This window comes from Canis aureus, chromosome 23, assembly GCF_053574225.1.
Source record: "Canis aureus isolate CA01 chromosome 23, VMU_Caureus_v.1.0, whole genome shotgun sequence".
In the NCBI taxonomy this organism is placed as follows: domain Eukaryota; kingdom Metazoa; phylum Chordata; class Mammalia; order Carnivora; family Canidae; genus Canis; species Canis aureus.
In genome coordinates, this window is record NC_135633.1 from 29,956,832 (window position 1) to 29,984,664 (window position 27,833).

The 27,833-nt window shown below is 54.1% G+C and overlaps 2 protein-coding genes across 13 annotated transcripts in view; both read left to right on the forward strand.

Moving 5' to 3' along the window:
* Positions 1-17,443, forward strand: part of CAPN5 (calpain 5) — a 52,124-nt gene extending 34,681 nt beyond the window's left edge. For 4 of the 6 annotated variants that reach the window (XM_077867137.1, XM_077867136.1, XM_077867138.1 and 1 more), the window contains exons 4-13: positions 2,926-3,134; positions 6,986-7,178; positions 7,963-8,156; positions 8,813-8,890; positions 10,469-10,664; positions 11,285-11,407; positions 12,584-12,780; positions 13,698-13,813; positions 14,360-14,496; positions 15,461-17,443. In XM_077867137.1, coding sequence (XP_077723263.1) covers positions 2,926-3,134; positions 6,986-7,178; positions 7,963-8,156; positions 8,813-8,890; positions 10,469-10,664; positions 11,285-11,407; positions 12,584-12,780; positions 13,698-13,813; positions 14,360-14,496; positions 15,461-15,643 — 1,626 coding nt within the window. In that variant the 3' untranslated portion in view covers positions 15,644-17,443. The remainder of the gene's footprint in view (positions 1-2,925; positions 3,135-6,985; positions 7,179-7,962; positions 8,157-8,812; positions 8,891-10,468; positions 10,665-11,284; positions 11,408-12,583; positions 12,781-13,697; positions 13,814-14,359; positions 14,497-15,460) is intronic. The other 2 variants (XM_077867140.1, XM_077867141.1) reach the window with 1 other exon arrangement.
* Positions 17,444-20,021: 2,578 nt separating this feature from the next.
* Positions 20,022-27,833, forward strand: part of MYO7A (myosin VIIA) — an 84,377-nt gene continuing 76,565 nt past the window's right edge. For 3 of the 7 annotated variants that reach the window (XM_077867144.1, XM_077867143.1, XM_077867145.1), the window contains exons 1-2: positions 20,033-20,295; positions 22,266-22,329. In XM_077867144.1, coding sequence (XP_077723270.1) covers positions 22,312-22,329 — 18 coding nt within the window. In that variant the 5' untranslated portion in view covers positions 20,033-20,295; positions 22,266-22,311. Of the gene's footprint in view, positions 20,296-22,265; positions 22,330-27,833 lie in introns of all 7 variants that reach the window. The other 4 variants (XM_077867149.1, XM_077867148.1, XM_077867146.1 and 1 more) reach the window with 4 other exon arrangements.

The following is a 27,833-nucleotide window of genomic DNA, read 5'->3' on the forward strand; positions in this document are numbered from 1 at the left end:
GGTGCGTGATGTCTGGTCGTCTTTCTTTTTTGTGATGTTAGAAGCCATCTATGACCGTTGGTAAATCCATTGTTTGTCGATGGTCATAAAATACCGAGAGTCTGATATGCTGGTCTCTTCCTCATATCTTAGCTGCAGCTCATCTCCGGATACAAACCTCCCTTCATCTGCTATTGGTTACCCGCTGGTACAGTTTGTAAAGAAAAGGCAGGATAAATCTTGATTCTTTCTCTTAATTTTCCAGTTTTAAAAAAATGAGTTGATTCCCAGCTGTCCTCCAGTAGTGACTGATTGTTTTTTTAAGTATTGTTGTGGTCTCATAGATTGGAATATATTTGATGTGTTGCCATCCTTTGCAGTAATTATCCTTACAGATGCTGAGCTTAGCCCATCTTTGGCCAGCGGGAGCCTCTTTGGGTTGGTTCTGGAATCCTTCGATGTGGCCCGAGGGTCTGTGGTTGCCTCTTTGCTTCCTGGTATGACTGGATGTAGTGTGGGAAGGTTTGAGTTTGTGTGCCTGTGTGAGCAGGCACACAAACTGTCCTGGACAGTGTCATCCTCACCTAGTACCCTGCTGGCAGCAGAGGGGTTGTGGGGTAAGAAGCTGGCCATGCTGGGCCCTCCAACCACAGTGTAGGAGGGAAAATTGAGGCCCATCGGGATCCCTGACTCAGGATCTCCAGGCCCTAGAGCCTCATTAGCTGCTTCCTAAGCCACAGAGGGTGTAGGGCCACACCCTGGGTTTGGCTAATGATCCTCCTGCATCCCCAGCAGTACCTCCCAGAGCCCTATCAGGGCTCTTCTTCCTCCCTGCCCAGTCCCCATGCAGTCCAGAGCTTTCAGAGCAGGAAGGAACGGAGGAGGGTGCGCTGGCCAGCCCAGTGTGCTGAGCTCGGACTCCCTATCTCTCTGTGCCCTTGGGCAGCTCCCCATTCCTAAACTTTCCCATCTGTGCAGTGGGCATATTAACCCACCCTACATGTGCCCTGTTTTTGATACAGCCTTTTCTCTAAAAGCAAAGTGGCAGAGGGTGCTAGGGGCTGGGGCTTTAGAAAGCCAGCCCGGGGGTTTTAGAAAGGACACTGAAAGTGGACCAACCAGTGTCAGCCCTTGCTGGGTTCCAGATGCTGTGCTGGGCCCTGAAGCCCTGCGTGTGAATCCTGCCTCCCTCCCTGGGCTTCCTGGGCAACATTCCAGCAGCTTCCCAGGATTGCCCTGAAAGGCAGTGCTAAGGGGTGGGGGTAGGGGCAGGAGAGTCTGTGCCTGGCCCCGGGCAGGCCTCTGCTGCTGGCAGCATGGCCCCTCTCTCAGTGGTTAGCATTTTCATTTTCTTGGTCTCTAGTGTCTCACTGGGATCATTTGTCTTTGCTGACATCCTTGTTGATGGTAAGAGGTATGTAAACAAAAGCCTTTTTAATGAGTGTGGTGTTTGGGGAATGGCTTTTGGCTGAAGTATCTGTGCTCGGGCTGGTCTGGGCCTTGGGATTTACGCCTCCTGATGCATCTCTGGCTCCTCAGCCTGGATGCCTGGGTGTACATCCTCATACCTGAGGGTGGTTTTCTCCCAGAGGGAGCTGCCTGTGGCCCCACTGGGTTCAGCCCCACTTGGTCCCGTGTTGGGAAGGGCCAGCAAGTCACTCTGACTCTAGAGTGAGGGGCTTTCTCTTCTCTGTCCCCGCCTCCTGTTGCCCAGGTTCTCCTCGTCTGCTTGGGGGATGCCTGCAGCCAGCTCTCAGGACACCTGCTAGGAGGCTGTTGCTTGCCCTTTCTGAGCTTTAGGGGTTTTTTTTAGCTATAGAGGAGGGATGGATGATAGTAATCTATGCATGGGGTTATTGTGTGAATTAAACTGAGATAAACTGTAGCAGTCACAGGCGTGGCACCTGGCGTGTCTGAGATGTTCCATAAATAATACAGTTTAGAGACGCAATCAATGCCTATGAATTTTAACACCTGTTTGTCAAGCTCTGTCTCTGGGCCAGGCCCCAGATTGGGTACTGGGTGTAGAGCAGTGACCAGGCCTGAGGAATCCCTGCCCTCAGAGAGTTAACATTCCAGGGATAATAACAGAATTGAACACAGTGACACACACTTGTTTAATTATAATTGTGGTAATGGTCCCTGAGGAGAAGTGCCAGGGGACATGAGTTGGACTGACATGGGTCCTGGCCTAGTCTGAAGGGTCAAGGAGGGCTTCCGGGAGGAGGAGGCATATCCTAAAGGGCAAACGAGAATCAGCTGGGTGAAGAGGCAAAGAGCAGGTCCAAAGTTCCTGAGCAGAGAAAGAGCCTGGAGCAAGGAGCAGGGCGTGAGGGGGCTAGAAAAGCCAGCTTGGGAGCTAGTGGCGGGGAGGCACACATTAAAGGTTTGGGCCTCACTTCCCAGGGAAGTGACATGGTGGGAAAGATCACTGTGCTGCTCTGTGGAGTGAGGGCACATGTGGCGGCTGACGCTATTACAGCATTCTGGGGTGAGGAGATGGGGGCTGGGCCAGGCTGGTGCCAGGGGACAGACCGGAGATGGATTTTAGCAGAATGTAGGAGTTCAGATTGGCCTGTTAGGATGGAGAGAGGGGTAGGGAAGGGGCCGGGGTGGCTGCCCCGAAGCCAGATGGGAAGTGGGAGGAATGTGATGTATTTCTGAGGGGGAAGGATACAGAGGGAATCCTGAGGAAGGGAGCAGGAAGCTCCCAGAATCTTAGAGTGACAGCTGGCAGGAGCCTGAGCCTAACTGCCACAGAGAAGGGAAACTGAGGCCCAGAGATGAGAAGCGTTCGCTCCAGTTCCACGTTCGTTCATGGCAGAGATGAGGATTGAACCCAGTATTCCTTTCCATTCTGAGTCCCTCGAGGCATGCGCCCCCATTTCCTCAGGAAGCCAGCTGTGACCCGCCTTGTGTTCCTGTCCTGTTCCCCTCCCCATCCAGGTCATCCCAGACTGGAAGGAGCAGGAGTGGGACCCCGAGAAACCCAATGCCTATGCAGGCATCTTCCACTTCCACTTCTGGCGCTTTGGGGAGTGGGTGGATGTGGTCATTGACGACCGGCTGCCCACAGTCAACAACCAGCTCATCTACTGCCACTCCAGCTCCCGCAACGAGTTCTGGTGTGCCCTGGTGGAGAAGGCCTATGCCAAGTAGGTGCTGGCAGCGGGCCGGCGGGTGGGTGGCAGACTGGGAGGCTCGGCTTATGGGCTCCACATGGGTGCTCCTCTAGCCAGGGCTCCTGGCACGGAGAGGGGGAGCTGCCACAAAGTCAAGCAGTGTGCTCAGCGCCTGGGAACCCAGGGCCTGGCCAGCTGAGCCGACACTGGGCAGGCGGAGACCTGGACTGAAGTTCTGGTACCTGGTGTCCAGCCCCTCAAACCAACCCACGTAGGGAGGAAGAGTTTGTCCTTGTTCTACCTGAGAGGGCAGAGCCGGCACTCACATTCGGGTCGGTGGTATTTTCCCGCAGATCTGAGCTGCCAAGCCCTCCCTGGTGGCCTTGCTGGGGACGTGGCATCTCAGAGCCTGGGTGGGTGGTGGAGGGTGGGCCCTCCCCGCCCGTTGGGCTCCCCCTTCTTTTCACTTATCCATCTGTCTACCTGACTGTCCATCCGTTCTACATCCCCACCAACTCCCCTCCCGCTGTCTGTCAGGCCCTGGGTCCCCAGCACAGGCACGAGCAAAGGTTTGCTGAGCTAGCTGTGTGTGGAGGGCTTTGGGGCAGTGACCTGCTCAGGCCCCTGCCGGCGGGGGCAGGCCTGGCGCAGGAGGGCCAGTGGCGTCAGAGACCAGCCCACCAGCTCTATGGAACCTCTCCCTTGTTCCTCCCCCCAGGCCCATCTGTGGGTCTCCTTGGACTGCTGTGTGTGTGTGTGTGAGAGTGAGTGTGTGCGTGCATGAAAGGGAAAGACCAATTAACTTCCAACATCAAAAACAAATGCGAGACAACTGGACGAAAGCAGATCTCGCCCCCTGGTGGTGACTGAGTGTCCCTTGTCCCGCAGGCCTCTCTTCCAGGAGAGCCACTCGGTAGCCTCTTCGGCATGGATCTCTAGGGATCGGCCTATTCCAGCTAGATCATATAAGCGGACTTGTACAATATCTACCCTTTCATGCCTGGCTTCTTTCACGTAGCATAATGTTTTCAGGACTCATTTATGTTGTAGCATGTGTCCGTGTGTCCTTCCTGTCTAGAGCTGTACGGAATTCCATTGCATGGATATGCCACGTTTTGTTTCTCCATTCATCTGTCGAGGGACTTGGGTTGTTTCCCCCTCGGGCTACTGCGAATGTACTGCTGTGAACATTGGTGTGCAAGTATCCGTTCGGGGTCTCTGCTCTCCGTTCTTTGGAATATACACCTAGGAGTGGATTGGTGGAGCTTTAAGGCAGTTCTGTGTTTAAACTTTTGAGTGACCGCCAGACTGTCTTCCACAGCAGCTGTACCATTTATCCTTGCTTGCTTTTTCATTTATTTACTTTTAAAATTGTAAAATGGGTGGCGCCTGGGTGGCTCAGTCGGTTGAGCATCTACCTTTGGCTCAGGTCATGATCCCAGGGTCCTGGGATCGAGCCCCGTATTGGGCTTCCTGCTCAGCGGGGAGCCTGCTTCTCCCTCTGCCTGCTGCTCCCCCTGTTTGTGTACTTGTGCGTTCTCTCTCTGACAAGTAAATGAAATCTTAATAAAATAAAATAAAATAAAATAAAATAAAATAAAATAAAATAAAATGAATGCATATCTGTTATAGCAAATCCAGAAAATGTAGAAACCCCAGGCAGAAGGTAATAAAGGCGCCTGTCGCCTGTACTCCTGCGTAGTCTTCCAGGCCTCTCCACTCCCCTTCTCTGTTTGGGGCCACTTGAGTTAACCAGGCTTCCCCCCTTCAGGAACCTTCGCTGCCCATCCCTCCGAGGCCCCAGCCCCCACTCCTGTTTCCCTCCCTGTGCTGCCTCTGTTCTCTTCACACCCTCCCCACCACATGCAACTCTTTTAACGTCTTTGGTGGCTCTTTTTGCTTGTAGTTTACCTTGCAAAACCCACGTTGCTGTTTTTTGGGAGACTGCAAGACACAGATCAGGCATAGATTTTCAGCTTATGTAATCTGTTTCGTTATCTATCCCATTCTGCTGTTCACATTCACATTCAGCACTGCCTTTAAGACCCCAGCCGTTTCCCTAACATTTATAGAAGAAGCCACTGTTGTACCTTTAACACCTGGTGTGTTGCACATAGGAGACAATGGTTTTTATTTTTTGTTTTTTTAAATTAATTTATTTTTTTTAGTAATCTTTACACCCAATGCAGGACTCGAACTCATGACCCTGAGATCAAGAGTCCCAGGCTCTACCGATTGAGCCAGCCAACCGTGCTTAATGTTTTTTATTTTTGTATTAATTTAGTATTTATTTATTTAAGATTTTATTTATTTATTTGTGAGAGATAGAGCACAAGTGGGGGTGGGGACAGCAGATGGAGAGGGAGAAGCAGACTCCCCACTGAGCAGGGAGCCTGAGGTGAGACTCGATCCCTGCGATCACTACCTGAGCCAAAGGCAGATGCTCAACCAACTGAGCCACCCAGGTGCCCCTATTTTGTATTTATTTTTAGTGTATTTATTTAATTTTAATTTTTTTTAAAGATTTTATTTATTTATTTGAGAGAGAGTGTGTATGTGCACCCGCACAGGTGGAGGGAGGGGCAGATGGAGAGGGAGAAGCATCACTGCCCACTAAGCTCGATGGCCAGGACCCTGGGATCACTATCTAAGCTGAAAGTAGATGCTTAACCAACTGAACCACCCAGGTGCCCTACTTTGTACTTATTTTTTTTTTAAGATTTTATTTATTCATGAGAGACACAGAGAGAGAGAGAGGCAGAGACACAGGCAGAGGGAGAAGCAGGCTCCATGCAGGGAGCCCAATGTGGGACTTGATCCCAGGACTCCACGACTACCCCCTGGGCTGAAGGCAGATGCTGAACTGCTGAGCCATCCAGGCATCCCTGTACTTATTTTTATTGTATTTATTTATTTTATTGTAATTTAAAAAAGATTTTAAGTATTTATTTGAGAGAGAGTGCACATACCCACACAGGCGAGGGGAGGGACAGAGGGAGAGGGAGCAGCAGACTCCCTGCTGTGCAGGGAACCTGACATGTGGCTCCATCCCAGGACCCTGGGATCATGACCTGAGCTGAAGGCAGACACTTAACCAACTGAGTCATCCAGGCACTCCACTTAATGTTTTTTAAATGTATTATTGCATACATTTTATTTTATTATTATTTTTAAAGATCCACTTATTTATCTTGAGAGAAAGAGAGAGCGTGTGCTGGGGCAGAGGGGGAGGGAGAGAATCTTCAAGCAGACTCCCTGCTGAGTGCGGAGCCTAACGCTGGGCATGATCTCACAACCCTAAGATCATGAAACCGAGTCAGATGCTCAACCAGCTGAGCCACCCAGGTGCCCCTGCATACATTTCAGACATCACTGGAATCCAGCTGTATTGTTTTTTCAAATGTACCGAGTGAACACTAGTGTTTTCTGCCGTAAGCGTTCCTTTACAAGGCTTCATCCAGGGGCTGCCTCACGTCCCAGAGCACAGAGGCAGCATTAGTTTCTAAAGCCAATTCCCTGTTGTTAGACATTTAGGTGATTTCTGGGTTTACATTGTTATAAACAACGTGAATTATTTATAGTTGATATTTCAAAAACTACATGAGCTTTTGACGCTTTTGAGAAGCATTGCTCCATTTCTGGACAGCTAATTTTGAAGACAGGCTGCTAGGTGCTAGGGGCTAAGGGGTATTTGGGTGACTAAATGGTGTGGTTCAGCAGGACAGATGTTGGTGCAGGAGCCAGAGACCTGGGTTCCACTGTTGGCTGTGTGACCTTAGCAGTGTGCTTGACCTCTCTGAGTCCCCAGAATGTCCCCGATAAGGGGAGGGATATAGACTGGCTGGGGAGCATGAGCTGGGAATTCTTTCCACGTTGCTCCTCAGGCTGGCAGGCTGTTACCAGGCACTGGATGGAGGCAACACGGCAGATGCGTTGGTGGACTTCACAGGTGGCGTTTCCGAGCCCATCGACCTGACCGAGGGTGGCTTTGCCCACGATGAGGCCAAGAGGAACCAGCTCTTTGAGCGTGTGTTGAAGGTGCACAGCCGGGGGGGTCTCATCAGCGCCTCCATCAAGGTGAGAGTGCAGAGGCGGCCCTCCCCTTCATCAGCCCTTATTGGGGTGGGAGCTGGCGGTGGGGTCACAGGCAGAGCCCCCACCCAGAGGGGCTCATAAATCTGCACCTTCAGCCCGATGGGTGCAGGGGAGCAGCTGGGGGGTGCAACCTCTCCCCAGTGTGAGGCGGCACCAGCCATAGGCCCTTCTGCCCTCCTAACCCCGACGGTGTGAAAGGCCTTCTTGTTGGACCAGCATCCCCCTTGTATGGGATCTTGTACTGGGGCAGTGGGGTGTCTGTGCATCGGAGGGTGTGAGACATCGCATGCTCAAGGAGACTGGAAGGGGGGAGGGACCCTGGTCCTTCAAGAGGACCAACTTACTTCATTGACTGCTGCTGTTTTGGGTGGAGAAGCTGAGGCTCAGTGCAGACACCAGTGGTGTGGTGATGGACTGGCCCCCTGGAAAAATGAAAAGCCCTGATTTGTAGCATTTGATGATGTCTGTGGCGTAAATATTCCCACTGTGTTGATTTCCAGCTAATATTTTCACAGTTGCACAGTTGAGCCAGTGCCCCTGAACTCCAGTACACCCCTGGGCCAGCCGCACTTTGGGTCCCTTTCTTGGGGGGTTGCTTTATGAACACTGAGCTCATTCCCCAGGCCTGGCCTCCCTGTGTGGGGCTGCCCTGCCTTCCCTGTCCTCTGGGGGGCGGTGTAGGCACACATTCCCCTCCCGCCGCCCCACCTCGCCGCTGCGGCTCTGGCTGGAGCCTGCCTCTCTGGGCAACTGTGTCCTCCCGCAGGCGGTGACAGCAGCAGACATGGAGGCCCGCCTTGCGTGTGGCCTGGTGAAGGGCCACGCGTATGCCATCACTGATGTGCGCAAGGTGCGCCTGGGCCACGGCCTGCTGGCCTTCTTCAAGTCGGAGAAGCTGGACATGATCCGCCTGCGCAACCCCTGGGGCGAGCGGGAATGGAACGGGCCCTGGAGTGACACGTGAGGCTGTGGGATGGGGATGTGGGATGGGGACAGACCCCGGGTGGGTGGGGCCCTCGTATGAGAGCTTGGGCAAGGACAAGGGTGGGCTTCCTGGACGAGGTGGCTGGGCCTTGAAGGACTTGGGAGGAGGATGACATTAGGAGACCGACTTTGCAGCCAGCATGTGGGTGGAGGGAAGGGTTGGGGGTGGGTTCTGCAGGGCGGGGACCTGGAGGTGGTGGTAAGCCGATTCCTGCAGGGGACAGAGCGCCCCGCCTGGCGATGAGTAGGGAAGGGAGAGGCCACGGGGCTGAGAATGGGGGGTCGGCTCTATGTTTGGCTCATGGCCCTGGCGAAGCCAGAACAGCAACAGAGTCGGGCCCCCAGCAAAGGAGCCCCCTCCCTTGAGGGTCATTCCACCCTTGCCCCCAGCCTGCAGCTTTGCTCTCAGACCTCCGGCCCCTCACATGGTGGCAACCTATGGTTACCTGTGGGAGTGGCAGACAGGCTTTTGGGAGAGGGATTGGGCCTGGCCCTGGTGCCCCCAAGCACACCCACAGTGGGGGAGGCCTGGTGCTGAGCTGTCTCTCATGCCTCCTCTCCTTCCCCAGTGTGGCCTGGTGAGGTCTCTCTTCTTACCTTCCTCCCCTTCCCTCCCCATGCCCACCTTCCAGCTCAGAGGAGTGGCAGAAAGTGAGCAAGAGCGAGCGGGAGAAAATGGGTGTGACCGTGCAGGATGACGGGGAGTTCTGGTGAGTGCGCTCCTGGGCGTCCAGGGCTCTAGCAGGTGCCCCACCATTGACTTGTTCTGTGGCCTTGGACAAGACATGCCATCTCTGTGTACCTCTTTCCTTTTCTGTGAAATGAGTCGAGCAGTTCATCCCCAGTCCTCACTGCCAACCTCAGGGGACCCCGAGCTGCTCTGGCCCCCAGGGTGGACCCTCAGCAAGTAGCCAGGAGGCCAGCAGGTGAGGAATTGACTGAAGGGCAGGGGGCATGCTGGCAGCCAGATTTCTGGGAGCAGGGAGGGGACAGGAGAGGCCTCTCGGGGTCACTGCTCCCTAAGTTGGCCTTGGAGTGCAAAGGAGGCCTTGGTGGGCCAGGATAGAGACCCAGGCCTGGGGGTGAGTGGACATGGGGTTTGAGAAGAGGGAGTTCGGGACGGTGAGGGGTGATTGGGGGTGTGTGGTTTGGGGGTGGGCTGGGAAGATGGCAGTGGTATTGCTTAAAGAGCCCAATAATGGGAGGATCCCTGGGTGGCTCAGCGTTTGGCGCCTGCCTTCAGTCTAGGCATGGTCCTGGGGTCCCGGGATCGAGTCCCACGTCGGGCTCCCTGCGTAGAGCCTGCTTTTCCCTCTGCCTGTGTCTCTGCCTCTCTCTCTCTCTCTCTCTCTCTCTCTGCGTCTATCATGAATAAATTTTAAAAAAGAGCCCGATAATGATTCCTACATTCGTTTGGCCTACATTTAGTCCTGACTCTGTGCCAAGCAGGACACTTAATTCTGAGACTCAGCTGCTTCCTGGAAGGGCACAGGGTACCCTGTGTGCGGTAGATGCCATGAGGGCCCCAGGCTGGCTCAGAGGTGGGTGGCAGTGGTCCTCCTGCAAGTGTGAGGGTCCCTCCTGCAGGTGTCAGGGGAGCCACTGCGGAACACCCACCCCTACCTGGGGCCTCCAGTCTGGGATCCTGAGGATGAGATCTGTTTTGCCCAGTGTGGCTCAGGGGTCTGTTAAATTAAAACAGAGCACTGGAAAACCATCATCAGTGGAAGGGGCTTCTTCCTAAGGCCTGTCTCATATATGCTCACGCTCGGTGTGTGTATGTGCATGTTCTCATGTATGTGTGCACTTGAAGGGGGGCATGTGTGTCCCCCTCCCCTGCCCAGCTCCCAGAGGTATGCCAGGCAGCACCCCGGCCACCACAGCACATTTACTGAGGGACTCCCACCCCCTGTGGCTTCGGGCCTCACAGCAGCTATGGTCAATAGATGGAAACATGCTTTCTAGACGGTAGAGGGCCGGACACAGTAGTCCTTCACACTATTAATAATGGTAACAGCCAGCCTCTGCCAGCTTCTGTCCACTGGAACTTGTACTACCTGCCTTTATTGCTTTACTGAATTCCTACACTAACTGCGAGATACGCAGCCGTTGAGAGATTCATTCCCATTGTACACATCAGGAAACTGAGGCCAGAAGAGATGTGAAACGGCCAAGTGCCACCACGTCCATACCCACTCCTTGTGGGTTGGGGTTCAGAGCATACAGGGTGAGTGGGCGGGTGGGCCAGCCGGGGGCCTTGGCAAGCTTAGTCTCCCCATCATGGCCAGGATGACCTTCGAGGACATGTGCCGCTACTTCACCGACATCATCAAGTGCCGCTTGATCAATACATCTTACCTGAGCGTCCATAAGACGTGGGAGGAGGCCCGGCTGCGGGGTGCCTGGACACGGCACGAGGACCCCCAGAAGAACCGCAGTGGAGGCTGCATCAATCACAAGGACACCTTCTTTCAGAATCCACAAGTGAGTGTTTGCAGGGACACCCCCTCTGGCCCTTGCCACTGTCCTGCATGACCTTGGGTACCTCGCTGTTCCTCTGCGGGCCTGTCTGTATAGTGAGGGAGGGGTGGGCATGTTCGGGGGTCCTGGGTGACCTGCCGATGGTAAAGACAAGGAACTAGGGCTCTGAGGACAAATAGGTGTCTTGTCCAGAGTCACAGGGATGTTGCACAGAGGCTGAGCCGAGGGCTCAAACCCCTTGTTTCCACACGCACAGTGCTGCTCCTTCCAGAGGAGCTTGGCCAGGCTGACTCTCCCTCAGGGCGCACGTCTCCCCGGCAGCCCCCTGGGTCATGACCCAGGCAGCTGTTTCGTTCTCATGTTTGTGCCTTCTTTTGGCACCGACTGCATGCAGGCTCAGAACTGAGCATCCGTGATCTCCCCGAGTCCCCCGCCCCTCCTGCAGGGTAGGCTTTGTAGAGCCTGTGTCACAGACGGGGGACCGAGGCCCAGAGAGGTGCTGTGACTCACCTGGGCGCACACTGTTGAGCCGGGGCCTGGCTCCGGCCTAGCTTCTGGGAGCCAGCAAGCCTGTCTCCGGCACGGTCTTACTGAGTGTCTCTCTTCCTCGGCCATCCCTGCAGTACATCTTTGATGTCAAGAAGCCAGAAGATGAAGTGCTGATCTGCATCCAGCAGCGGCCGAAACAGTCCACCCGCCGGGATGGCAAGGGTGAAAATCTGGCCATTGGCTTTGACATCTACAAGGTGAGGCCAGCTAGTACCCCTGCTATGGGTGAGGAGAGTGAGGGAGCTGGAATCTCCCTTGACCAGGGGGAGAACACTATAGAACCCTCTGGTCCCTGACCTCATCCCTACCATGTAGCGTGAGCCCTGTTTGGAGCCAAGCCCGGCCTGCCTGGGATTGGCTGCCTTGGGAGCTCTCTGCTGATTCCTTCCTGTCCTGGACCCACAGGCTGTTTGGTGGAGGGAAGGGGAAGGGGAAGGCTGCCGGTGGCCGGGGCAATGCTCTGGGAGGCCCCTGCTGCGCCTTTCCTCAGGGCTCTGGGTCCCCCTGAGCTGGAGGCCTTGCTGGGCCCTGGGAGGAAGCATCCTGGGTAGAGCCAGGCAGGCTTGCCACTGACTGCTCCCGCTGGCCTGGAACCTGAGTCCCTCGTGTTGTGACACCTGATGTGTGATGACACATAGCATAGCAGGACACTAGGCCCACCAGACGCCAAGAACCTCACGAGATCATGTGGATGCACTAGGCACCTGGTCTGAGTTGAGCCTCTGCATTTGACGTGCTTGGTCATGTGACAGTTTGTATGTGTCCTTATGTCAGTACGTCCATTGGGTGCTGAAGTGTGGTGGCTTTGACACTCATGACCTAAAGAGGTATGACTATAGTTTATCATGGCACTCGATCCAGGAATTGTCTAGCACATCCTGGCAGCTGGTGATGTCATTTCACGGACACGTGCTGTGATGTGGGCAGATAGCGATACTCAGTCTGTTGTGAGTCAGAAATTCCGTGGACATTGTTACCAGGGGGATTCCTGTTGTCCTCCTACTCTTAACAGCTTTACTGAGATATAATTCACATACCACACAGTTCACTCATTCAGAGTGTACAGTGATTTTTAGTGTATTTGTAGAGTTGTACGACCATCGCTACAATTTTAGAATAGTTTCGTCAGCCCAGAAAGAAACTTCACACCCTTTAGCTGCCACCACTCAGTCCCATCCTCCTTCTTGCATCGCCCAGCCCCGGGCCTTAAGCAAGTACCCATCTGCCCCTGTCTCTGCAGATTTGCCTTTTCTGGGCATTGCAGGGAAGTGGATTCTCTCCCTCTTTTCACGGCGGCGCCGGTGTGGGAGCCGTGTGCGATGTGGACGGACGGCAGGTGGGCCCGTGTGGACCAGCCTCCCCTCTCCCCGCAGGTGGAGGAGAACCGCCAGTACCGCATGCACAGCCTGCAGCACCGGGCCGCCAGCTCCATCTACATCAACTCACGCAGTGTCTTCCTACGGACGGACCAGCCCGAGGGCCGCTTTGTCATCATCCCCACCACCTTCGAGCCGGGCCACACTGGCGAGTTCCTGCTTCGAGTCTTCACTGATGTGCCCTCCAACTGCCAGTGCGTGGGGACGGGCTATGGGCCAAGGGTTGCAGGGTGGGGGTGGGGGGACGGTCAAGTTCCATCCCAGGCTGACCCCAGAATTTGCAGCCAAGAGATGTGAAGAGTCTGCCCAAGGCTTGGAGCCCAGACCTCCAGCCACCTTGGGCTGACACTGGCACCCATGGCCTTCCTCCGCTCGCTCCTCTGTCCCAGCCTCTCTTGGCTACATAAAGGGACAGTGTCTCACACATGCATAGCCCTTCATAGTTTACAAAGCTTTTTCACTCATCTTGTTTGCCCCTCCTGAACCCCAAGTGGAGGGCCTGGCCCTTCTATTTTATAGATTAGGATTGGGGAATCAAGGTTGGGGGGGGCAGTTTCCAAGGTCCTGACCCCAGTGGTCGAGTTGTGCTAGGCACCCTGCCGGAGCCATCCCATCCCTGCTGGGGTGCAGACCCTCTGAGCCCCACACTGCACTCCCACCTTGATAGGCAACCCAGATTCAGTGCTCCTTGCACGAACTGCAGACCTGGGAGGCAGCATGTGTGGTGGGCTCAGTGGACCTGAGTCCTGCCCAGCTGAGTCTACCGCTGTCCTGCTTGTGGGGCAAATCCCTTCTCCTGGTGAGCTCAGTGCTTGTAGTCTGTAAAATGCGCATGGTAATAGTCATTATCACTCAGGGCTTTAGGGAGGAATTACAAATAATACCTGTAACATCACAGCAGGTGTTCAGTAAATTGCTTTTGTCTCCGAGAGGATGGGGCACCCTTGCATAGAGACAGAGCAGCAGGAAGCCCATGGTGGTTTGCCCAGGATGAGCAATGTGTGGACTAAATATTGCTCCCCTCCCCTCCCTCCTTCCTGAACCCCCTCCCCTTCCATCTCCCTGTCCCCTGTCCATCGCCTCACCCCTCTCCTCCCCTGCCCTGTACCAGGGAGCTACGCCTGGATGAACCCCCTCGCACCTGCTGGAGCTCCTTATGTGGCTATCCCCAACAGGTGACTCAGGTGCAAGTCCAAAGGGCTACTGGTCTCAAGGACTCCTCGACAGGTGAGCCCACCTAGGGGAAAGCGCCAGGACCCACTTCACCAAGGAGGTGCCCCATGCCCTCTCCTGACTGCTCAGCAGCAGTCACCCAGCCTCCAGAGTTCTCCTGCTCTTGCTCACTGAATCCTACCATCCAGTCTGGGCCCAGCCTTGGAAGGAAACTGGGTGCATAGAGAGGAACATGCTCTGCCGCTTGCTCTTGGGCAGCTTCCAGTGTGGTGGGGCAGTCAGACATGGGGTCAGACAGCTGGGAGACCTGGCTTATTGAAGGCTTCCCGGAGGAGGTGGCCTTTCTCCAGGCTGAGGAAGCATTAAGATATGCTGGTGAAGTGGAAGAGGGAGAAAAGTGCTCGGGGCATGGAGACCAGAGATTGCCAGCATGCCCCCTCCTGTGTCTGGAAGTTAGGAAGTAAGTTAGCCTCTGGTCTCCCTTCTCCTGGGTATATGAACTCCAGTCTTCTGCTTTGGGGAGGGAAACTCTCCTCCCAGACATCTGTCTCCTCGGGTTCTGCCCCCACCATCACCCCTTTGCCCACTCAATTTCTCTAGGGGCCAACTCTTATGTGATCATTAAGTGCGAGGGTGACAAAGTCCGCTCGGCTGTGTGGAAAGGTACCTCGACGCCCGAGTACAACGTGAAAGGCATCTTCTACCGAAAGAAGCCAGGCCAGCCCATCACAGTCCAGGTGACCTTGTCCATCCTCAGGCGCCTCCCCTACTGCCACTCCCTGCCTGATGCTTCCCCCTCACAGGGACAGGGCCCAGAGCTTTTGTTGGAGATGCAGGAACACTAAGTTTTGGTTCTCACTCTGTCCCTGACATGGTTTGACCTCGAGAATTCTCTTGCCGGCCCTTCCTGGTGCCCCAGAGTCCCTGCTGTGGGGTGGGTGAGTTGCATTAGCTCGCATGATTTTGAGACACAGCAGGGTCATTCTCCTGGCCAGGGACAGTGGTCACCCCTGCCAGCTTTGTCCCAGTGGTTTGGGAGTTATTTCTTAAATCCCTCTGGAGGTAAATCTACCTGGAGAGCTTGTAGCCAGATGCCGTGTGGCAGGAGTGGCTGTTTCCCGAGGGCAGGGGACCAGGAAGCCAGAGTTCTGGACACGGGCTTCCTTTCCTTCTCAGGCCAAGGAGGCCAGTGGATGATTCTGGGCTTATTAGCGAAAAGTCCTCTGTCCCCCCGCCCAGGCCAGCCTCTCCCTGGTGAGAAACCATCTGTAAAAAGACACCCCATTCCCCTGGGGAAGCCACTATAGGATTTCCAAGTTTTCCTAACACTGAATCAAATCACAGACCCATAGATGTTGGGGCTGAAAGGACCCATAGGGGCCGTTGATCCGACTCTTGTAGTGAAGATGGGGAAATCAGGGCAGCAGGTGTATCACTTGTCCAGTGTCCTCTAAGGTCACCAGCGGAACTAATAACATGCTTATGTGGAAGGGAGTTTGACAGATGGGAGGAGGCCTGAGGCTTCGGAAGGGGTATGGCCTTGCTCTGGGGTCACCGGGAGGCAGAGGCAGTGCGGGGTTCCTGGTCTCTAGCCAGGCTTGCCCCGCAAGAAGGGGCTGCAAGCCCTGTCGCCAGCACCCCCGCAGACCTATGCTCCTGCTCCTGAAGACAGCCCCTTCACGAGCCTCTGCCTCCTCCCAGGTGTGGAAGCACCGGGTCCTGAAGGATGAATTCCTGGGCCAGGTGCACCTGAAGGCTGACCCGGACGACCTCCAGACCCTGCACACCGTCCACCTCCAGGACCGCAGCGGCCGGCAGCCCAGCGACCTGCCTGGCACCGTGACCGTGTGTGTCTTCAGCAGCACCTCCCTCACGGCTGTCTGACACCTGCCCGGCCGCCTGGCCTCCACAGTGTTACCACCATCTGCATGTCTCCAACCTGGCCAGGGACTAGCCAGGAGCCAGGACGCTGGGGGCCTTTCCTCAGCTTTTCTACTGACTGGCTGTGTGACCTTGCGAGGCCTCTGTCCGTCTCAGGGCCTCAGTGTCCCAAGGACCCCAAAGCGTTCCCTTCTCATGGAGGAGCCTTCCTGCCTGAGATTTACGATAGCTCTCCTTGCCCCAGCTGTCACCACTGCTAAGGGACTCTATCCGTTGAAAATGTTTTCCCAAGCCCTGCTGTCTGCCGATGGGGTGCCAAGATGTCACTTGTTTACACACGATCTGCCACATTCCCCAACCCCACCCTTGCCCCTTGTGCCCCAGGCCTGCTCCTGTGTCCCAGACCTTGTTCTCTCTGTCACCTACACCTGTTGTTCTAGCCACCTTGAAAGGACTCTTGGCTCTTGCTGGGTTCCTGCTTGGGCTGGAGTCAGAAAAATGGGCAGGTAACATATGTTCATTCTTTGATCCTGTCTACTTGCCCATCCATTTATTCAACAGAGATTAGCTAAATGAATAAATGATGCCCAGGAGACCCCCGGTGGCGCCGGGCACCTCCCTGCCACTCTGGGACCAGCGTCTGTCCTGGGCCTCACCTCTGCTCTCAGGCCCTCTCCTAGGTGGATGCCCAGATGCACAGAGGGGCTATGGCTGCCATCTCACCCCAGGCCCTGATTTCACTCCTAGCCTCTGGGTGAAGGCCCCTAGTGGGATGATGGCAGTGGGGAGGAGGAGGGACATCTTTCTGCCTCTACTACCTTTATGCCAGAGGAGTGTGCCTGGTTTGATGGGCCAGAGGGTGTGGGGGGCCTGAGGACATCTCTGGGCTCTTCCTGGGAGGAGGGCCCCTGGGAATGGTGGTCTTAGGCCTACTGGGCTCAGGTCACTTAGTGGGCTTGGCAGGAGACAGGTAAATCCATCACCTGACTAGAGGCCCCACACCCAGCATTCCCCCCAGAATGTAGCCAAAGAGGTTATGGCCCTCCTCTTGCTACCCAAACCAAAATGTTCCTTTAGTCCTCAGTGTTTTATATTCTTTATGTGTTATCGATTTTAACCAGGGGCTTTTAAAGGAAAACCGAAAGCCCGAACCCCTTTTTCCATTTTAAACTCTAGTTCCTGTGGTCCTCTGATTTTATTTTGATTGCGCTGGGGAAGGAGGGGAAGGGCTGAGGAGAAATCCTGCCTTCTCAGAGGAGGCCCACAGGTGGCTGAAGAAGAGGATGTCTTCTATTTGGATGTATCACCCGCCAGCACCACCCGTGCTCTTGGAGGGTGTTGCCACCATGACCTGCTTGGGTCTCTGCTCTGCTTTCTCTGGCTCCAGACCAAGCGACATAAATGAAAAGCCCAGCTGGTTTGAGAGCAGGAATTCCGGTGGCCTTGCTGGGAATTCCTTTTGGGCACCTGAATATCTAGCTCCACATCTGGCTGTTCGGTGCAGTGTCCCGGCGGGAGATGCTGGACTCTTGACTTGCCCTCCCCACTCCGTGGCTGGCTCTGTTCTGTGTCCTGGCCTCTGGCCCCGTGAGGAGCTGGGACCGGACCAAGGAGGACAAGAGGACTCCTCCAAAAGCTGGGACTTCCCTCCAGAACCTGGGCCTGGGGCTGGCACGTGACCACGTGACCAGGAGCAAGTCACTGAAACCTCCTGTGCCTCAATTTCCCTTCTGCAATGTGGGGCCAATGGTTCTTGTTTGTCAGCGCTCTTACTAAGAAGTGCCAAATAAGGGCCAAACCACACCCTCTTTGTATCTCCGTATGGGTGCACACTACACACGTTCACGTCATCACTGCTCAGTGTCTTTTCCAAGTGGAGACTCCCGATGGGTGGAGAGGTGTGGGCCCCTGGGGCCGACAGGTCCTGGCTCAGCCATGCCCACCTGGGCTAGGGGCAAACCAGGACCAACTGGTGGACCCGGGCTTCAGTCTGGGGATTGGGCATTGCCTCCCCTCCCCCCAAAAAGGGGTTTGGCAGCCCTGCCCTTGCTTGCTGCCCTTCTGAGTGGGCCAGGCTGGCTCCTGGCTGTGCAAAGATCCCTGGTCCCTGGGCAGGTGAGGATGGAGTTCCAGGATGGGACTAGAGGGTGGGGTGGGGAGAGCAATTGCTCTGCTCCCCTGATGCACCCTTTAGCTCAAGGGGGCCTCAGAGTCCCCATTTGCAGCTGGGCAGGACTTCCGGTCCATACCACTCAGATGTGGACTCCACTCCCCTCAGGGCCTCTTGTGGGGTCAGGACTGGAGACCTGCTATGTTCTCAGAATAAACATTACCACAATCCCAGAAAGCCTTTCTGGTATTTGTCTGTCCCTCTGGGGGTAAGGGACAATGGAGTCCCAGGCTTAGGTGACTGTCCTCTGGTCAAGAGGCATGTGAGGGAGGGCTTGGGAGTTCCAGCTGAGGCTGGGCCCTGCTTCCCACCTGGTGCATCTGTGGGCAGAGGTCACAGGGATCATTCCATCATTCCTTCAGCTGGCCTTGTCCCAAGTCCCATCTCAGGTACTGGGGATGCGGGGAGCCAGCCACAGTCACATCTGTGGGGCAGCCCACAAATGTGTTGGAGAGGAGGCAGGGAGGCCAGTGGAAACATTGATCCTAACAAACACCATGCAGGGAGTGGCTAGAAAGCCAGTGTGGGTTCTGGGGGCTTCCAGCCTGCCTGGGAGGGAAGGTCCAGTCCATGCCCTTGGTACAGGTGGGCAGTGGAGGGAGGGAGGCAGCCAGGAAGAGGAGCTGGGTTTGTGGGGAGGCCAGAGTGCAGGGTGTTGGGAGGAAGATGCTGGCAGCTCCAGTCAGGAAGCTGGGGAGAAAGGGTGCACAGATTTTGGAGGTAGAGTGGACAGACTTCAGTGATGATTGGGTTGGGGTGAGGGATGAGGGAGAAGGGAAAATGAATGAAGGCCAATTTGTAGGTTTCTCCATAGGACCATGAGCAAAGGATGTTATGAATTGCTGAGCCGTGCTTAGCATAGTACATGACTGGATGCTGAGTAAATTGTTGCTATCGTGGCATCCAGAGGTCACTGAGGACCTCTTCACTCCCTACCACTCTAGGGCCATCCTCACAAACCAGGCCCGCATTCCACCTCTGTGTTCCTCTTGGGGTCTCAGTTTTCCAGTCGATGCAGGCCGCCACCAGCCTGGGAGGCTCAGCAAGGGAGGTGATTGGAAGAGTGGTAGGTAGCCAAGTGTCGGCGGCAGGCACTAGCCTTGAAGGGAGGATGGTGCCCCGGAGCAGCCCCTGGGGGGCTCAGGAAGGTCGAGTCCGAGTCAGGGCACTGTTGCTTCCACCTGCTGCTCCAGGCAGAGGCTGGAGGCTCAGCCTTGCTACTGTGGGGGCTCTGGAGGGCAGCTGTGCTGGTGCCCAGCAGGTGGCACACTTGAGCCTCCTACCCCATTCTTTGGTTGGGGGGCGGGGGGCGGGGGTGGGGTGGGGGAGGAAAGCGGCTAACCTCTTCCCTACAGACCCACCTCAGTTCAGAGGCTGGGGATCCAAGAGTACTCCCCTCTGCTCAGGCCAAAGTTCCCCTAGCGAGGCTTGCACTGATGGGGCAGCTGCCGGGTGGCAGGAGGCAAAGGGTGGTGACAAGAGGTCTCAGCAAGGAGTCTGCAACTTTATTGTCTTTGCCAATGCCAAGGACGCTCGGTGTACTCCTCCTGTTTACGCCCCACCCCACACTTTTAAATCACACTATTTCACTTCAATTCATATGTTTTCCTGGTACAGGCAGGGTTGCTCCAAATCAGTTGGTTTGGGAAAGTTTCCTGGATGATTATGGACAACACCTGTGACCCCCTCCCCCCCCCCCCCCCCCCCCCCCCCCCCCCCCCCCCCCGCCCGCGGCAACCCGCAACCAGAACAGTGTTGATGGCGAAGAGCTTCAGAGGCACTTCTGAGGGGAGTTCTTAGGAGGTGGGCTGGGGAGAGGGGGCCAGCAGTGGGGCTTGCTACCCCCCGCCCGGCCCTGCCCTGCCAGGTCGGCTCCTCTCAGGAGTGCCAAGCAGGCGTTTACGGAGAACACGGCCTTGGTGGACGCGGCAGATGCCGAGACTCAGCAAATCTGTGACCCGGTCGGGATCAGGAGGTTCCCCGCCCACGTGCCGGGAGCAGGTGGCCTTATTACATATAATAGGCAGGGGAAGCTGGGGGAGGCGGTGTCCAGTCCCGCTGCTCAGCAGCACGCCCGGGGACCCGGGGCCCTGCCTCCACTGCGCCCCGGCCCCACGCGCAGGGCCCTGAGCAGCACAGCCGGCCTCCCTCCGCGCTGATGTCACCGCACCCGGACCTCGGAGGCCCCCCTGACTCCGCCTCCTGAGGGAAGGCTCTGGAGTGGCGGGCGGGGAGGGCAGCGGTGCGGCTGGACAGCTGCCCTGGCCGGGAAAGAGAGGGAGAGGCGGAGAGGGAGACAGTCACACAGGGAAGAAGTGACATCCAAAGAGAGCCCCAGACTGCCGAGCCCCGGAGTGAGACAGAGGAAGAGGGGACGTGTGTCTGCAGACTGTCCCAGACCCGTGACCCCAGCTCTGAGCCCTTCGTGCAGGTGGCAGCTGCATCCAGTCTGGTGGGCAGCTGAGCGTGGGGAGCTGGGACCCCGGTAAGCACGGGCTGCCCGCTCTCCTGGGCTCTCTGGGAGAAGGGCTGCGGGACGTCTGGGGGTATCAGGGGCTTGGGCCACCTGGGAGCCATGTGCTCCTGGTCGGGGGCCCAGCCACAGCAGCCACTGAATGAAATTGTCCTGAGCCTGGGCAGATGGAGGCTTGTCGCCTGGACAAGAGAAGAGTAAAGGGGCATGGCGTCCATTGAATGGTCTCTGACCAGGCCTGGGGCAGGGGCGCAAATGTGCTGGGCTGGCAACTGGGGGGCGGGGGGCAGGGGGGAGAGACACTCTTTTGGCCTCTGACACTCTTCCTTGACCTCTCTCTCTCTCTCTCTTTCTCTCTTTCTCTTTGGTAAGTGACTTCCTTCCTCTGTGCCTCAAATTTTCCATCTGTGAAATGGGAATAGGAAGCCCCCACCCCAACCCAGGGTTGTTGTGGAGACCAGGTAAAGTCAGGCATGGGCATAGACATGCAAACACAGTTTTGCTTTCCCTATTGTCAATTTGAAAAGCAATGGACTTAACAGAGACTAGTTCTCATTTTGAGGAAAAAGTTTATCTCGTAGCTTTTTTCTTACAAGAAAAAAAAAGAGCTTACAAGAAAAATTTAATGTGGCCATTAAATTCCAAGCTTTTACCACCCCATCCACCCTCCAGGGCCCTGAAAGCCCTGGCTCTTTGCGGCCTCTGAGGCTCACGCTGGTGCAGGAGGGCAGCACCACCAGCGCTGGTGACTTGCCTTCCCGGCCGGCCAGTCTGGCACGGTCTCCAGAAGAACTGCACGCCTGCTGCGTTCCGGAGCTCCGGGGCAGGGGTCAGGGCTCAGGTGTCAGGCAGCGTCCTGGACAGAGGATCAAATGCCCCGGCGCCTCTGAATGGCCCTTGTGAAAAATTGATGCTCACCCTGGGGGGCAGGTTAGGGGGCATGGGGGCCCCCCACTGGGGCCTGTGGGCTCTGGCCACCTTGGATCACCACACTCGATTCCCACAGTTCCTTCCTGAGCAATCTCTGGGCCTGGCCCTGTACCGTGTGAGGTAGTGGCTCAGCCCCACCTCCTTGCTCTGGATTAACTCCCCAACTTTGGAGGGGGCAGACGTGGGGACAGACCCTGACCTGACAACATAATGCATATAGTCAGGGCTGGATAGACAGAAACATCAGGACTCTTGGCAGCCTAGGGGTGGTCAGGGAGGGCTTCCTGGAGAAGGCACTGTCTGAACTGAGCCATAAAGTAGAGGTGGGAATTTGCTAGTCAGCATTCCAGGTAGAAGAGTCAATGTATGCAAAAGCCAGGAGGTATGAAAAGAGGTGGCATGTTTCAGGAGTCATGAGTGCTGAGAATGGTGTATGTGCAGGGAGAGGTGAGGAAGGAACCCAGAAAGCAGTGGGAGAAAAGACTAAGACATTAGCAGGAGCCACAAGGTACTGGGCCTTCAAAGCCAGCCTGAAAGCAGAGGGTGCTCTGTGGAAGGGTTTGAGGCAGGGCATGCCATGAGCAGGTCCTGCTCAGCCTGTGCCCCCTCCTCTTGGGCCTGGCTGCTGCTGTCACCCTAGCTCCTTGGGCAGACCTGAGCAGGTGGGGGAGGCCAGAAATCAGGTCCCGATCCTGAACCTGTCTTGCTCTGCTTTGCGACTTTGGCAAGCCTTGGTCCATCTCTGGGTCCCTTTGCCCTTATGTCCAGGCGAGGGGGCTGGACTTGCTACTTCCTAGGAGCCCTTTAGAAATCTCTGAATGACCGTAACCAGGAGAAGAGCTCAGCTGCTCTGGGCAGTAGAGCTGGTGACTGTGGCTGAGGCTCAGGTCACGCAGGCTGGGCTGTGGCCAGAGGGAGAGTAGCCAGGGAGGGAGGGTTCCCCAGAGGGAGGAGTGGCTGAGACTTTGGGAAGAGCCCAGGTGACTCCAGCCAGGCTCATGGCTGCCAGGGTGGGCCTGACCAGAGGCTTCACATGGTCTCTCCCCCTGCAGAACCACATCTGGCCAGGCGGGAAGCAAGAGCATCTGAGGAAGAACAATGGTGATTCTTCAACAGGTGAGTGCTCTCTGCACCCCACTGGCCTTCATCTTTCTATTGCCAGGAAGAACTCTGTTGGGTGGCTCATCCTGCCCCATCTCACATTCATCTGGTTAAATCACAGGACACCTGCCCCAGTACTTTTTTATTTTTTATTTTTTCTAATATTTTATTTTATTTATTCATGACAGACAGAGAGAGGCGGGCAGAGACACAGGCAGAGGGAGAAGCAGGCTCCATGCAGGGAGCCCGACATGGGACTCGATCCTGGGTCTCCAGAATCATACCCCAGGCTGAAGGCAGTGCTAAACCGCTGAGTCATTGGGGCTGCCCTGCCCCAGTACTTTTAGAAATCACCTATTTATGCTTAAAACTTGCTGTGAAAATTTCCCTGTCTCTCTCAGGCCCAGTCTAGAACTGCTCCCTCTGATGTGTCTCCTGGGGCCTTCCTTTCTCACTGCACTCATCCCACTGGGTAGAAATTATTTATTTACATGCATCTCTGAATCCTCAGGCATTCCACAAAGTAGAACACGTGCAAGGCCCCAACGTGGGGCAGCCTTTGGGGACAGGGAATAAGAAGTTGGTCAGTCTAATGAAGCCAGACCAGGACAGGCCTTGAGCCTGGCACGGGAGCAGTGAGTGGCGGATGACCTGGTTGGAGCTGCAGCCTCCTAGGGTAGTACGGGAAAGAAGCAGAGGTACTGGCCCCGGCTGAGTCCTCTAGCCGCCTCCTTCCTTCTTGGGGCCACCATGGCCCCTGACCCTCAGCCCTTCCCCGTGATCAGCCTGAGGCTCTAATGAGCTCCTGGTCTCCAGAGCCAGGAATGTGGGCCCAAAGCCAGGTCAGCTTGGCACCAAGCCCTAGGGCTGGTGGGGATGTGTGCTGTGGGGACCTTGCCAGCAGCTTCATAGCCTCCAGACCCATCAGAGGCCAGTGGGCAGCCTTGTTCTGCAGCTGTGTGTGTGTGAGAGCCAGAGAGAGACAGAGACAGAGAGGAAGCAGGCTTCAGGCAGGGCAGGATCAGAATAGACAGTTTTCTATCCCAGAGTGAGGAGACCCCCCCCCCCCCAAGAGCCCCTCGGCCTGGCCTGACACCTTGTTCAAAGCCCCGCCAGAGGCAGCTGAGCCAAGGGAAGGAAAGTTGCTGTCCTGGAGCATCTGCTCTGTGCAGGGGCTTTGGCTGCAGGCAGGGCTGGGTGGGTGGGGGCATTCATGGCCCCCAGAGGGGCAGCCTGGGCCACCCATAGCCCCCACGGGGTTTCCCCACAGGAAGCTATGAGGCCTCCCTTGCCCTCTCTGAACCGGCCCTCCTCACCCTGTGGGTAAACGCAGGCTCTGCCCACCCCTCACACAGCAAGGACACTTCTGTTACTGCTTTGCTCCTGGGAAAGGCCCCAGCTGGGGGGGGGGGCGGGGAGCCAGCCAGCTATGCAGCTCTAAGACAGAGCCCGCACCCCTGGGCTCTGGCTGGGCTTCATTTTTGATGAGTGGGCAGATGTGGGCATGTTCTTCAGCCTTCTTGAGCCTCTGTTTCCTCACCTGTAAGATGAGGGGGAAATCCCTCTTTCCTGGGTTGTTGTGAAGATAAAATGCCATGAGGGTCAGTCTAGGTGCTGCTGCTTTCTCCTGCCCCTCGAGCCCGCCTCTCCGTCCTGCCCTGAAAGACCCCGGTTCTCCCGCACATCCTGCCTGGGCACTTGGCTTCCCATTTTCCTGGCGGCCTTCTCCTCAGGCCTTGAGGTGGCCGCTCTTCCCCTGGGGAGCCTTCCCTGCTCTGCCCACGGCAGAGTCGGAGCACATTCCATCTTTGTCCTCAGTTTACCTGAGGCCCCCTGGTGAGCCTGGAAGTGGGGGACAGGCCTCTCCTGCTCCCCACTGTCTCATCAGCCCCGGCACCCAGTCCACTCAGATGAGGCTCTGTGCTAAAGAAGGAATGACTGTTCTTACACCCTCACTCGGTCTAAGGGGCGAGGCAGACGTCGGTGGCCACCTCAAAGGAATACTGGAGAATGCAATGTCCTAACGCAGATTCGACTCGGAGTCTGATAGAAGACCCAGCTCGGTAATGGTTAGCTGCTGTGACAACTACTACCGGCACGATCACATGGTGGTGTTCCTGTGTATGAGCACTCTTCTTTTCTCTCTCACCTTATTTGGTGTGAAAATCTCAGGAGTTCTCAAAGGATGTGATGGATCTTCCCCATGTGGGAAAGATTAGTGGCAGACTTTACTCAGATAGGGTCGTTTAGACCTAAGCTAGAGCAGGTGGAGACAGGGAAGGGAGCCATGATGGTAAGGGGGCAGCAGGTGGTGGCGGGGGTGTGTGGTGTCTCAGACGCTGAGAGGGGGCCGGAGGGGGAGTCTCTCCCTGCCTGGGGTGGCGGGTGCCAGGGACGGCGCCGAGGCTGTTGCAGTAGATGAGGGATTGAGGTCTTCAGAGGAGGGGCTGGCCCTGGTTACAAGGCCAGCTGGTGCTTGCAAAAACCCAGAGATCTGGGGTGCACATGACCCTCTTTAAGGATGTCCGAGAGGGCTGCTGTGTTTCAGTAGGCTATGATTTCCGGCTCTGCGGTGGATCCAGGGTAGGGACTGAATGTACTTAGCTCAGATTCAGGAGCACAGGGAGGTCTGAAGATAAATTTGTGGGCTGTTGATAACAGTTGAATTGGTCCTTTTATTAAAATGTCCTTCTTTGTCTCTTCTAACAATGTTATAATGATTTCAAGTCTACTTTGTCTGATACTCTAGCCACCCCAGCTCTTTTTTGGTTACTATTTGCATGGAATATATTTTTTTTATCTTTTTACTTTCAATCTATCTGTGTCTTTGAATCTAAAGTGAGTCTCCTGTAGATGGCATATATTTGGATCCTGTTTTTTGTTTTTTGTTTTTAAACCTATTCAGCCAACCACTACCTTTTAATTGAAGAGCTTAATTCATTTCCATGTAAAGACTTCTGCCATTTTGCTATGTTTTTCTATATGTGTTTCCACTTCCTTTGCTGAATTCCTCCATTACTGCCTTCTTTTACGTTTGATTGATTTTCCCCCCAATGTACTCTTTTGATTCCTTTATAATTTCCATATATTATATATACATATATATATATATACATATACACACACACACACAATAGTGGTTACCTGGGTTATAATTAAGATCTTAAATTTATAACCATCTAGTAGGATTTAATACCAACTTAGTTTTGATGATACATTAAAAAAATGCTTCTGTACAGCTCTCTCTCCCTTTTATATTGTGCTTGTCAGAAATCACATCTTTATACACAGTGTGCCCATTAACACAGATTCTTAATTATTGTTTTATGCATTTGCATTTTATTTTATTTTAAGGTTTTGTTATTTGAGAGAGAGAGAGAGAGCAAGCATGAGCAGAGGGGAGGGAGTGGGAGAAGCAGGCTCCCTGCTGAGCAGGAAGCACCATCTGGAGCTTGATCCTTGGACCCTGAGATCACAACTTGAGGTGAAGGCAGGAGCTTCATTGACTGAGCCACCCAGGTGCCCCTGCATTTGCCTTTTAAATCGTATAGGAAAAAAAAAGAGTTATAAACCAAAATAATAATCGTGCTGGCTTTTATTTTTTCCTATGTAAATATACTTTTAGTAAAATTACGTTTATCAGAGTTCTTTATTTCTAGTATGGCTTTGAATTACTGTCTAGTGCCCTTTAATTTCAGCCTGAAAGCCTACTTTTAGCATTTCCTGTAGGCAGGTCTACTAGTGACAAACTCCCTCTCCCTCTGCTTTCAAATGAAAGCTGAGGATGTCTTAGTGTCTGTCATTTCTGAAGGATGGTTTTGCCAGATATTGCATTCTTCTTTTAAAATTTAATTCTAGTGTAGTTAGCATACAGTGTTATATTAGTCTCAGGTGTGCAATATAGTGATTCAACACTTCCATATGTTACTCAGTGCTCATCATGATAAGTGTACTCTTAATCCCCATCACCTATCTCATGCATCCTCCCGACCCCCCGCCCCTTCTGGTAACCATCTGTTTGATCTCTATATCTGAGTCTGTTTCTTGGTTTGTCTCCCCCCCACTTTGTTCATCTGTTTTATTTCTGAAATTCCACCTATGACTGAAATCATATGATATTTGTCTTTCTCTGACTGGCTCATTTCACGTAGCAAGATACTCTCCAGATTCATCCATGTTGCAAATGGCAGGATTTCATTCTTTTTATGGGTGAGTAATATTCCATTGTGTGTATATACATCTTCTTTATCCATTCATCCGCTTGATGGACACTTGAGCTGCTTCCATAGTTTGGCTATTGTAAATAATACTGCAAGAAACATAGGGTGCATGTATGTAGCCCTTTGAACTAGAGTTTTGTATTCTTTGGGTAAATATCCAGTAGGTTACTGGATCATAAGATCTGTTTTCAACTTTTCTTTTTTTTTTATGATAGTCACACAGAGAGAGAGAGAGAGAGAGGCAGAGACATAGGCAGAGGGAGAAGCAGGCTCCATGCACCGGGAGCCCGACGTGGGATTCGATCCCGGGTCTCCAGGATCGCGACCTGGGCCAAAGGCAGGCGCTAAACTGCTGCGCCACCCAGGGATCCTGTTTTCAACTTTTTTGAGGGGTCTCCATACTGTTTTCCACAGTGGCTGCACCAATGTGCATTTCCACCAACATTGCACAAGGTTTTCTTTTTCTCCATGTCCTTCCAACACTTATTGATTTTAGCCATTCTGAAAGGTGTGAGATGGTATCTCATTGTGGTTTTGATTTGCACTTCTCTGAGGAGGAGTGATGTCAAGCATCTTTTCATGTGTGTATTGGACATCAGTAGGTCTTCTTTAGAGAATTGTCTGTTCATGTCTTCTGATTCTTAAATTGGATTATTTGTTTTTTTGATGTTGAGTTGTATCAGTTTTTTATATAGTCTGGATATTAACCCTTTAGTGGATATGTCATTTGCAATTAGCTTCTCCCATTCAGTAGGTTGTCTTTTAGTTGGTTGTTGCCAGATATTGAACTCTTGTCTGACATTTCATCACTTTAAATATATCCTCTCATTGCCTTCTGAAATCAGAAGAGAAATCATTGCCATGATTTCTGATGAAAACTCAACTACTAATCATATTGAAGATGCTTTGTATACAATGAGTCTCTCTTTGTCTTTTGACAGTTTGATTTTAATGTGTCTCAATGTAGATCTTTTTTCCCCTTTGCTGTGCAGAGGCTTTTTGTTTTGGTGAAATCCTAATAGTTTTTTGTTTTTTGGGGGTTTTTTTTGCTTTTGTTTCCCTTGCCTCAGGAGGCTACTGATGTCAGAGAAATTACTGCCTGTGTGTTCTTCTAGGATTTTTATGGTTCCAGGTCTCACATTTAGGGCCTTAATCTATTTTGGCTTCATTTTTGTGTATGATGTAAGAAAGTGGTCCAGATTCATTCTTTTGTATATAGCTGTCCAGTTGTCCCAATACCATTTGTTCAAGAAGCCATCTTTTCCCCATTGTATATTCTCTTTCTTTGTCAAAGATTAA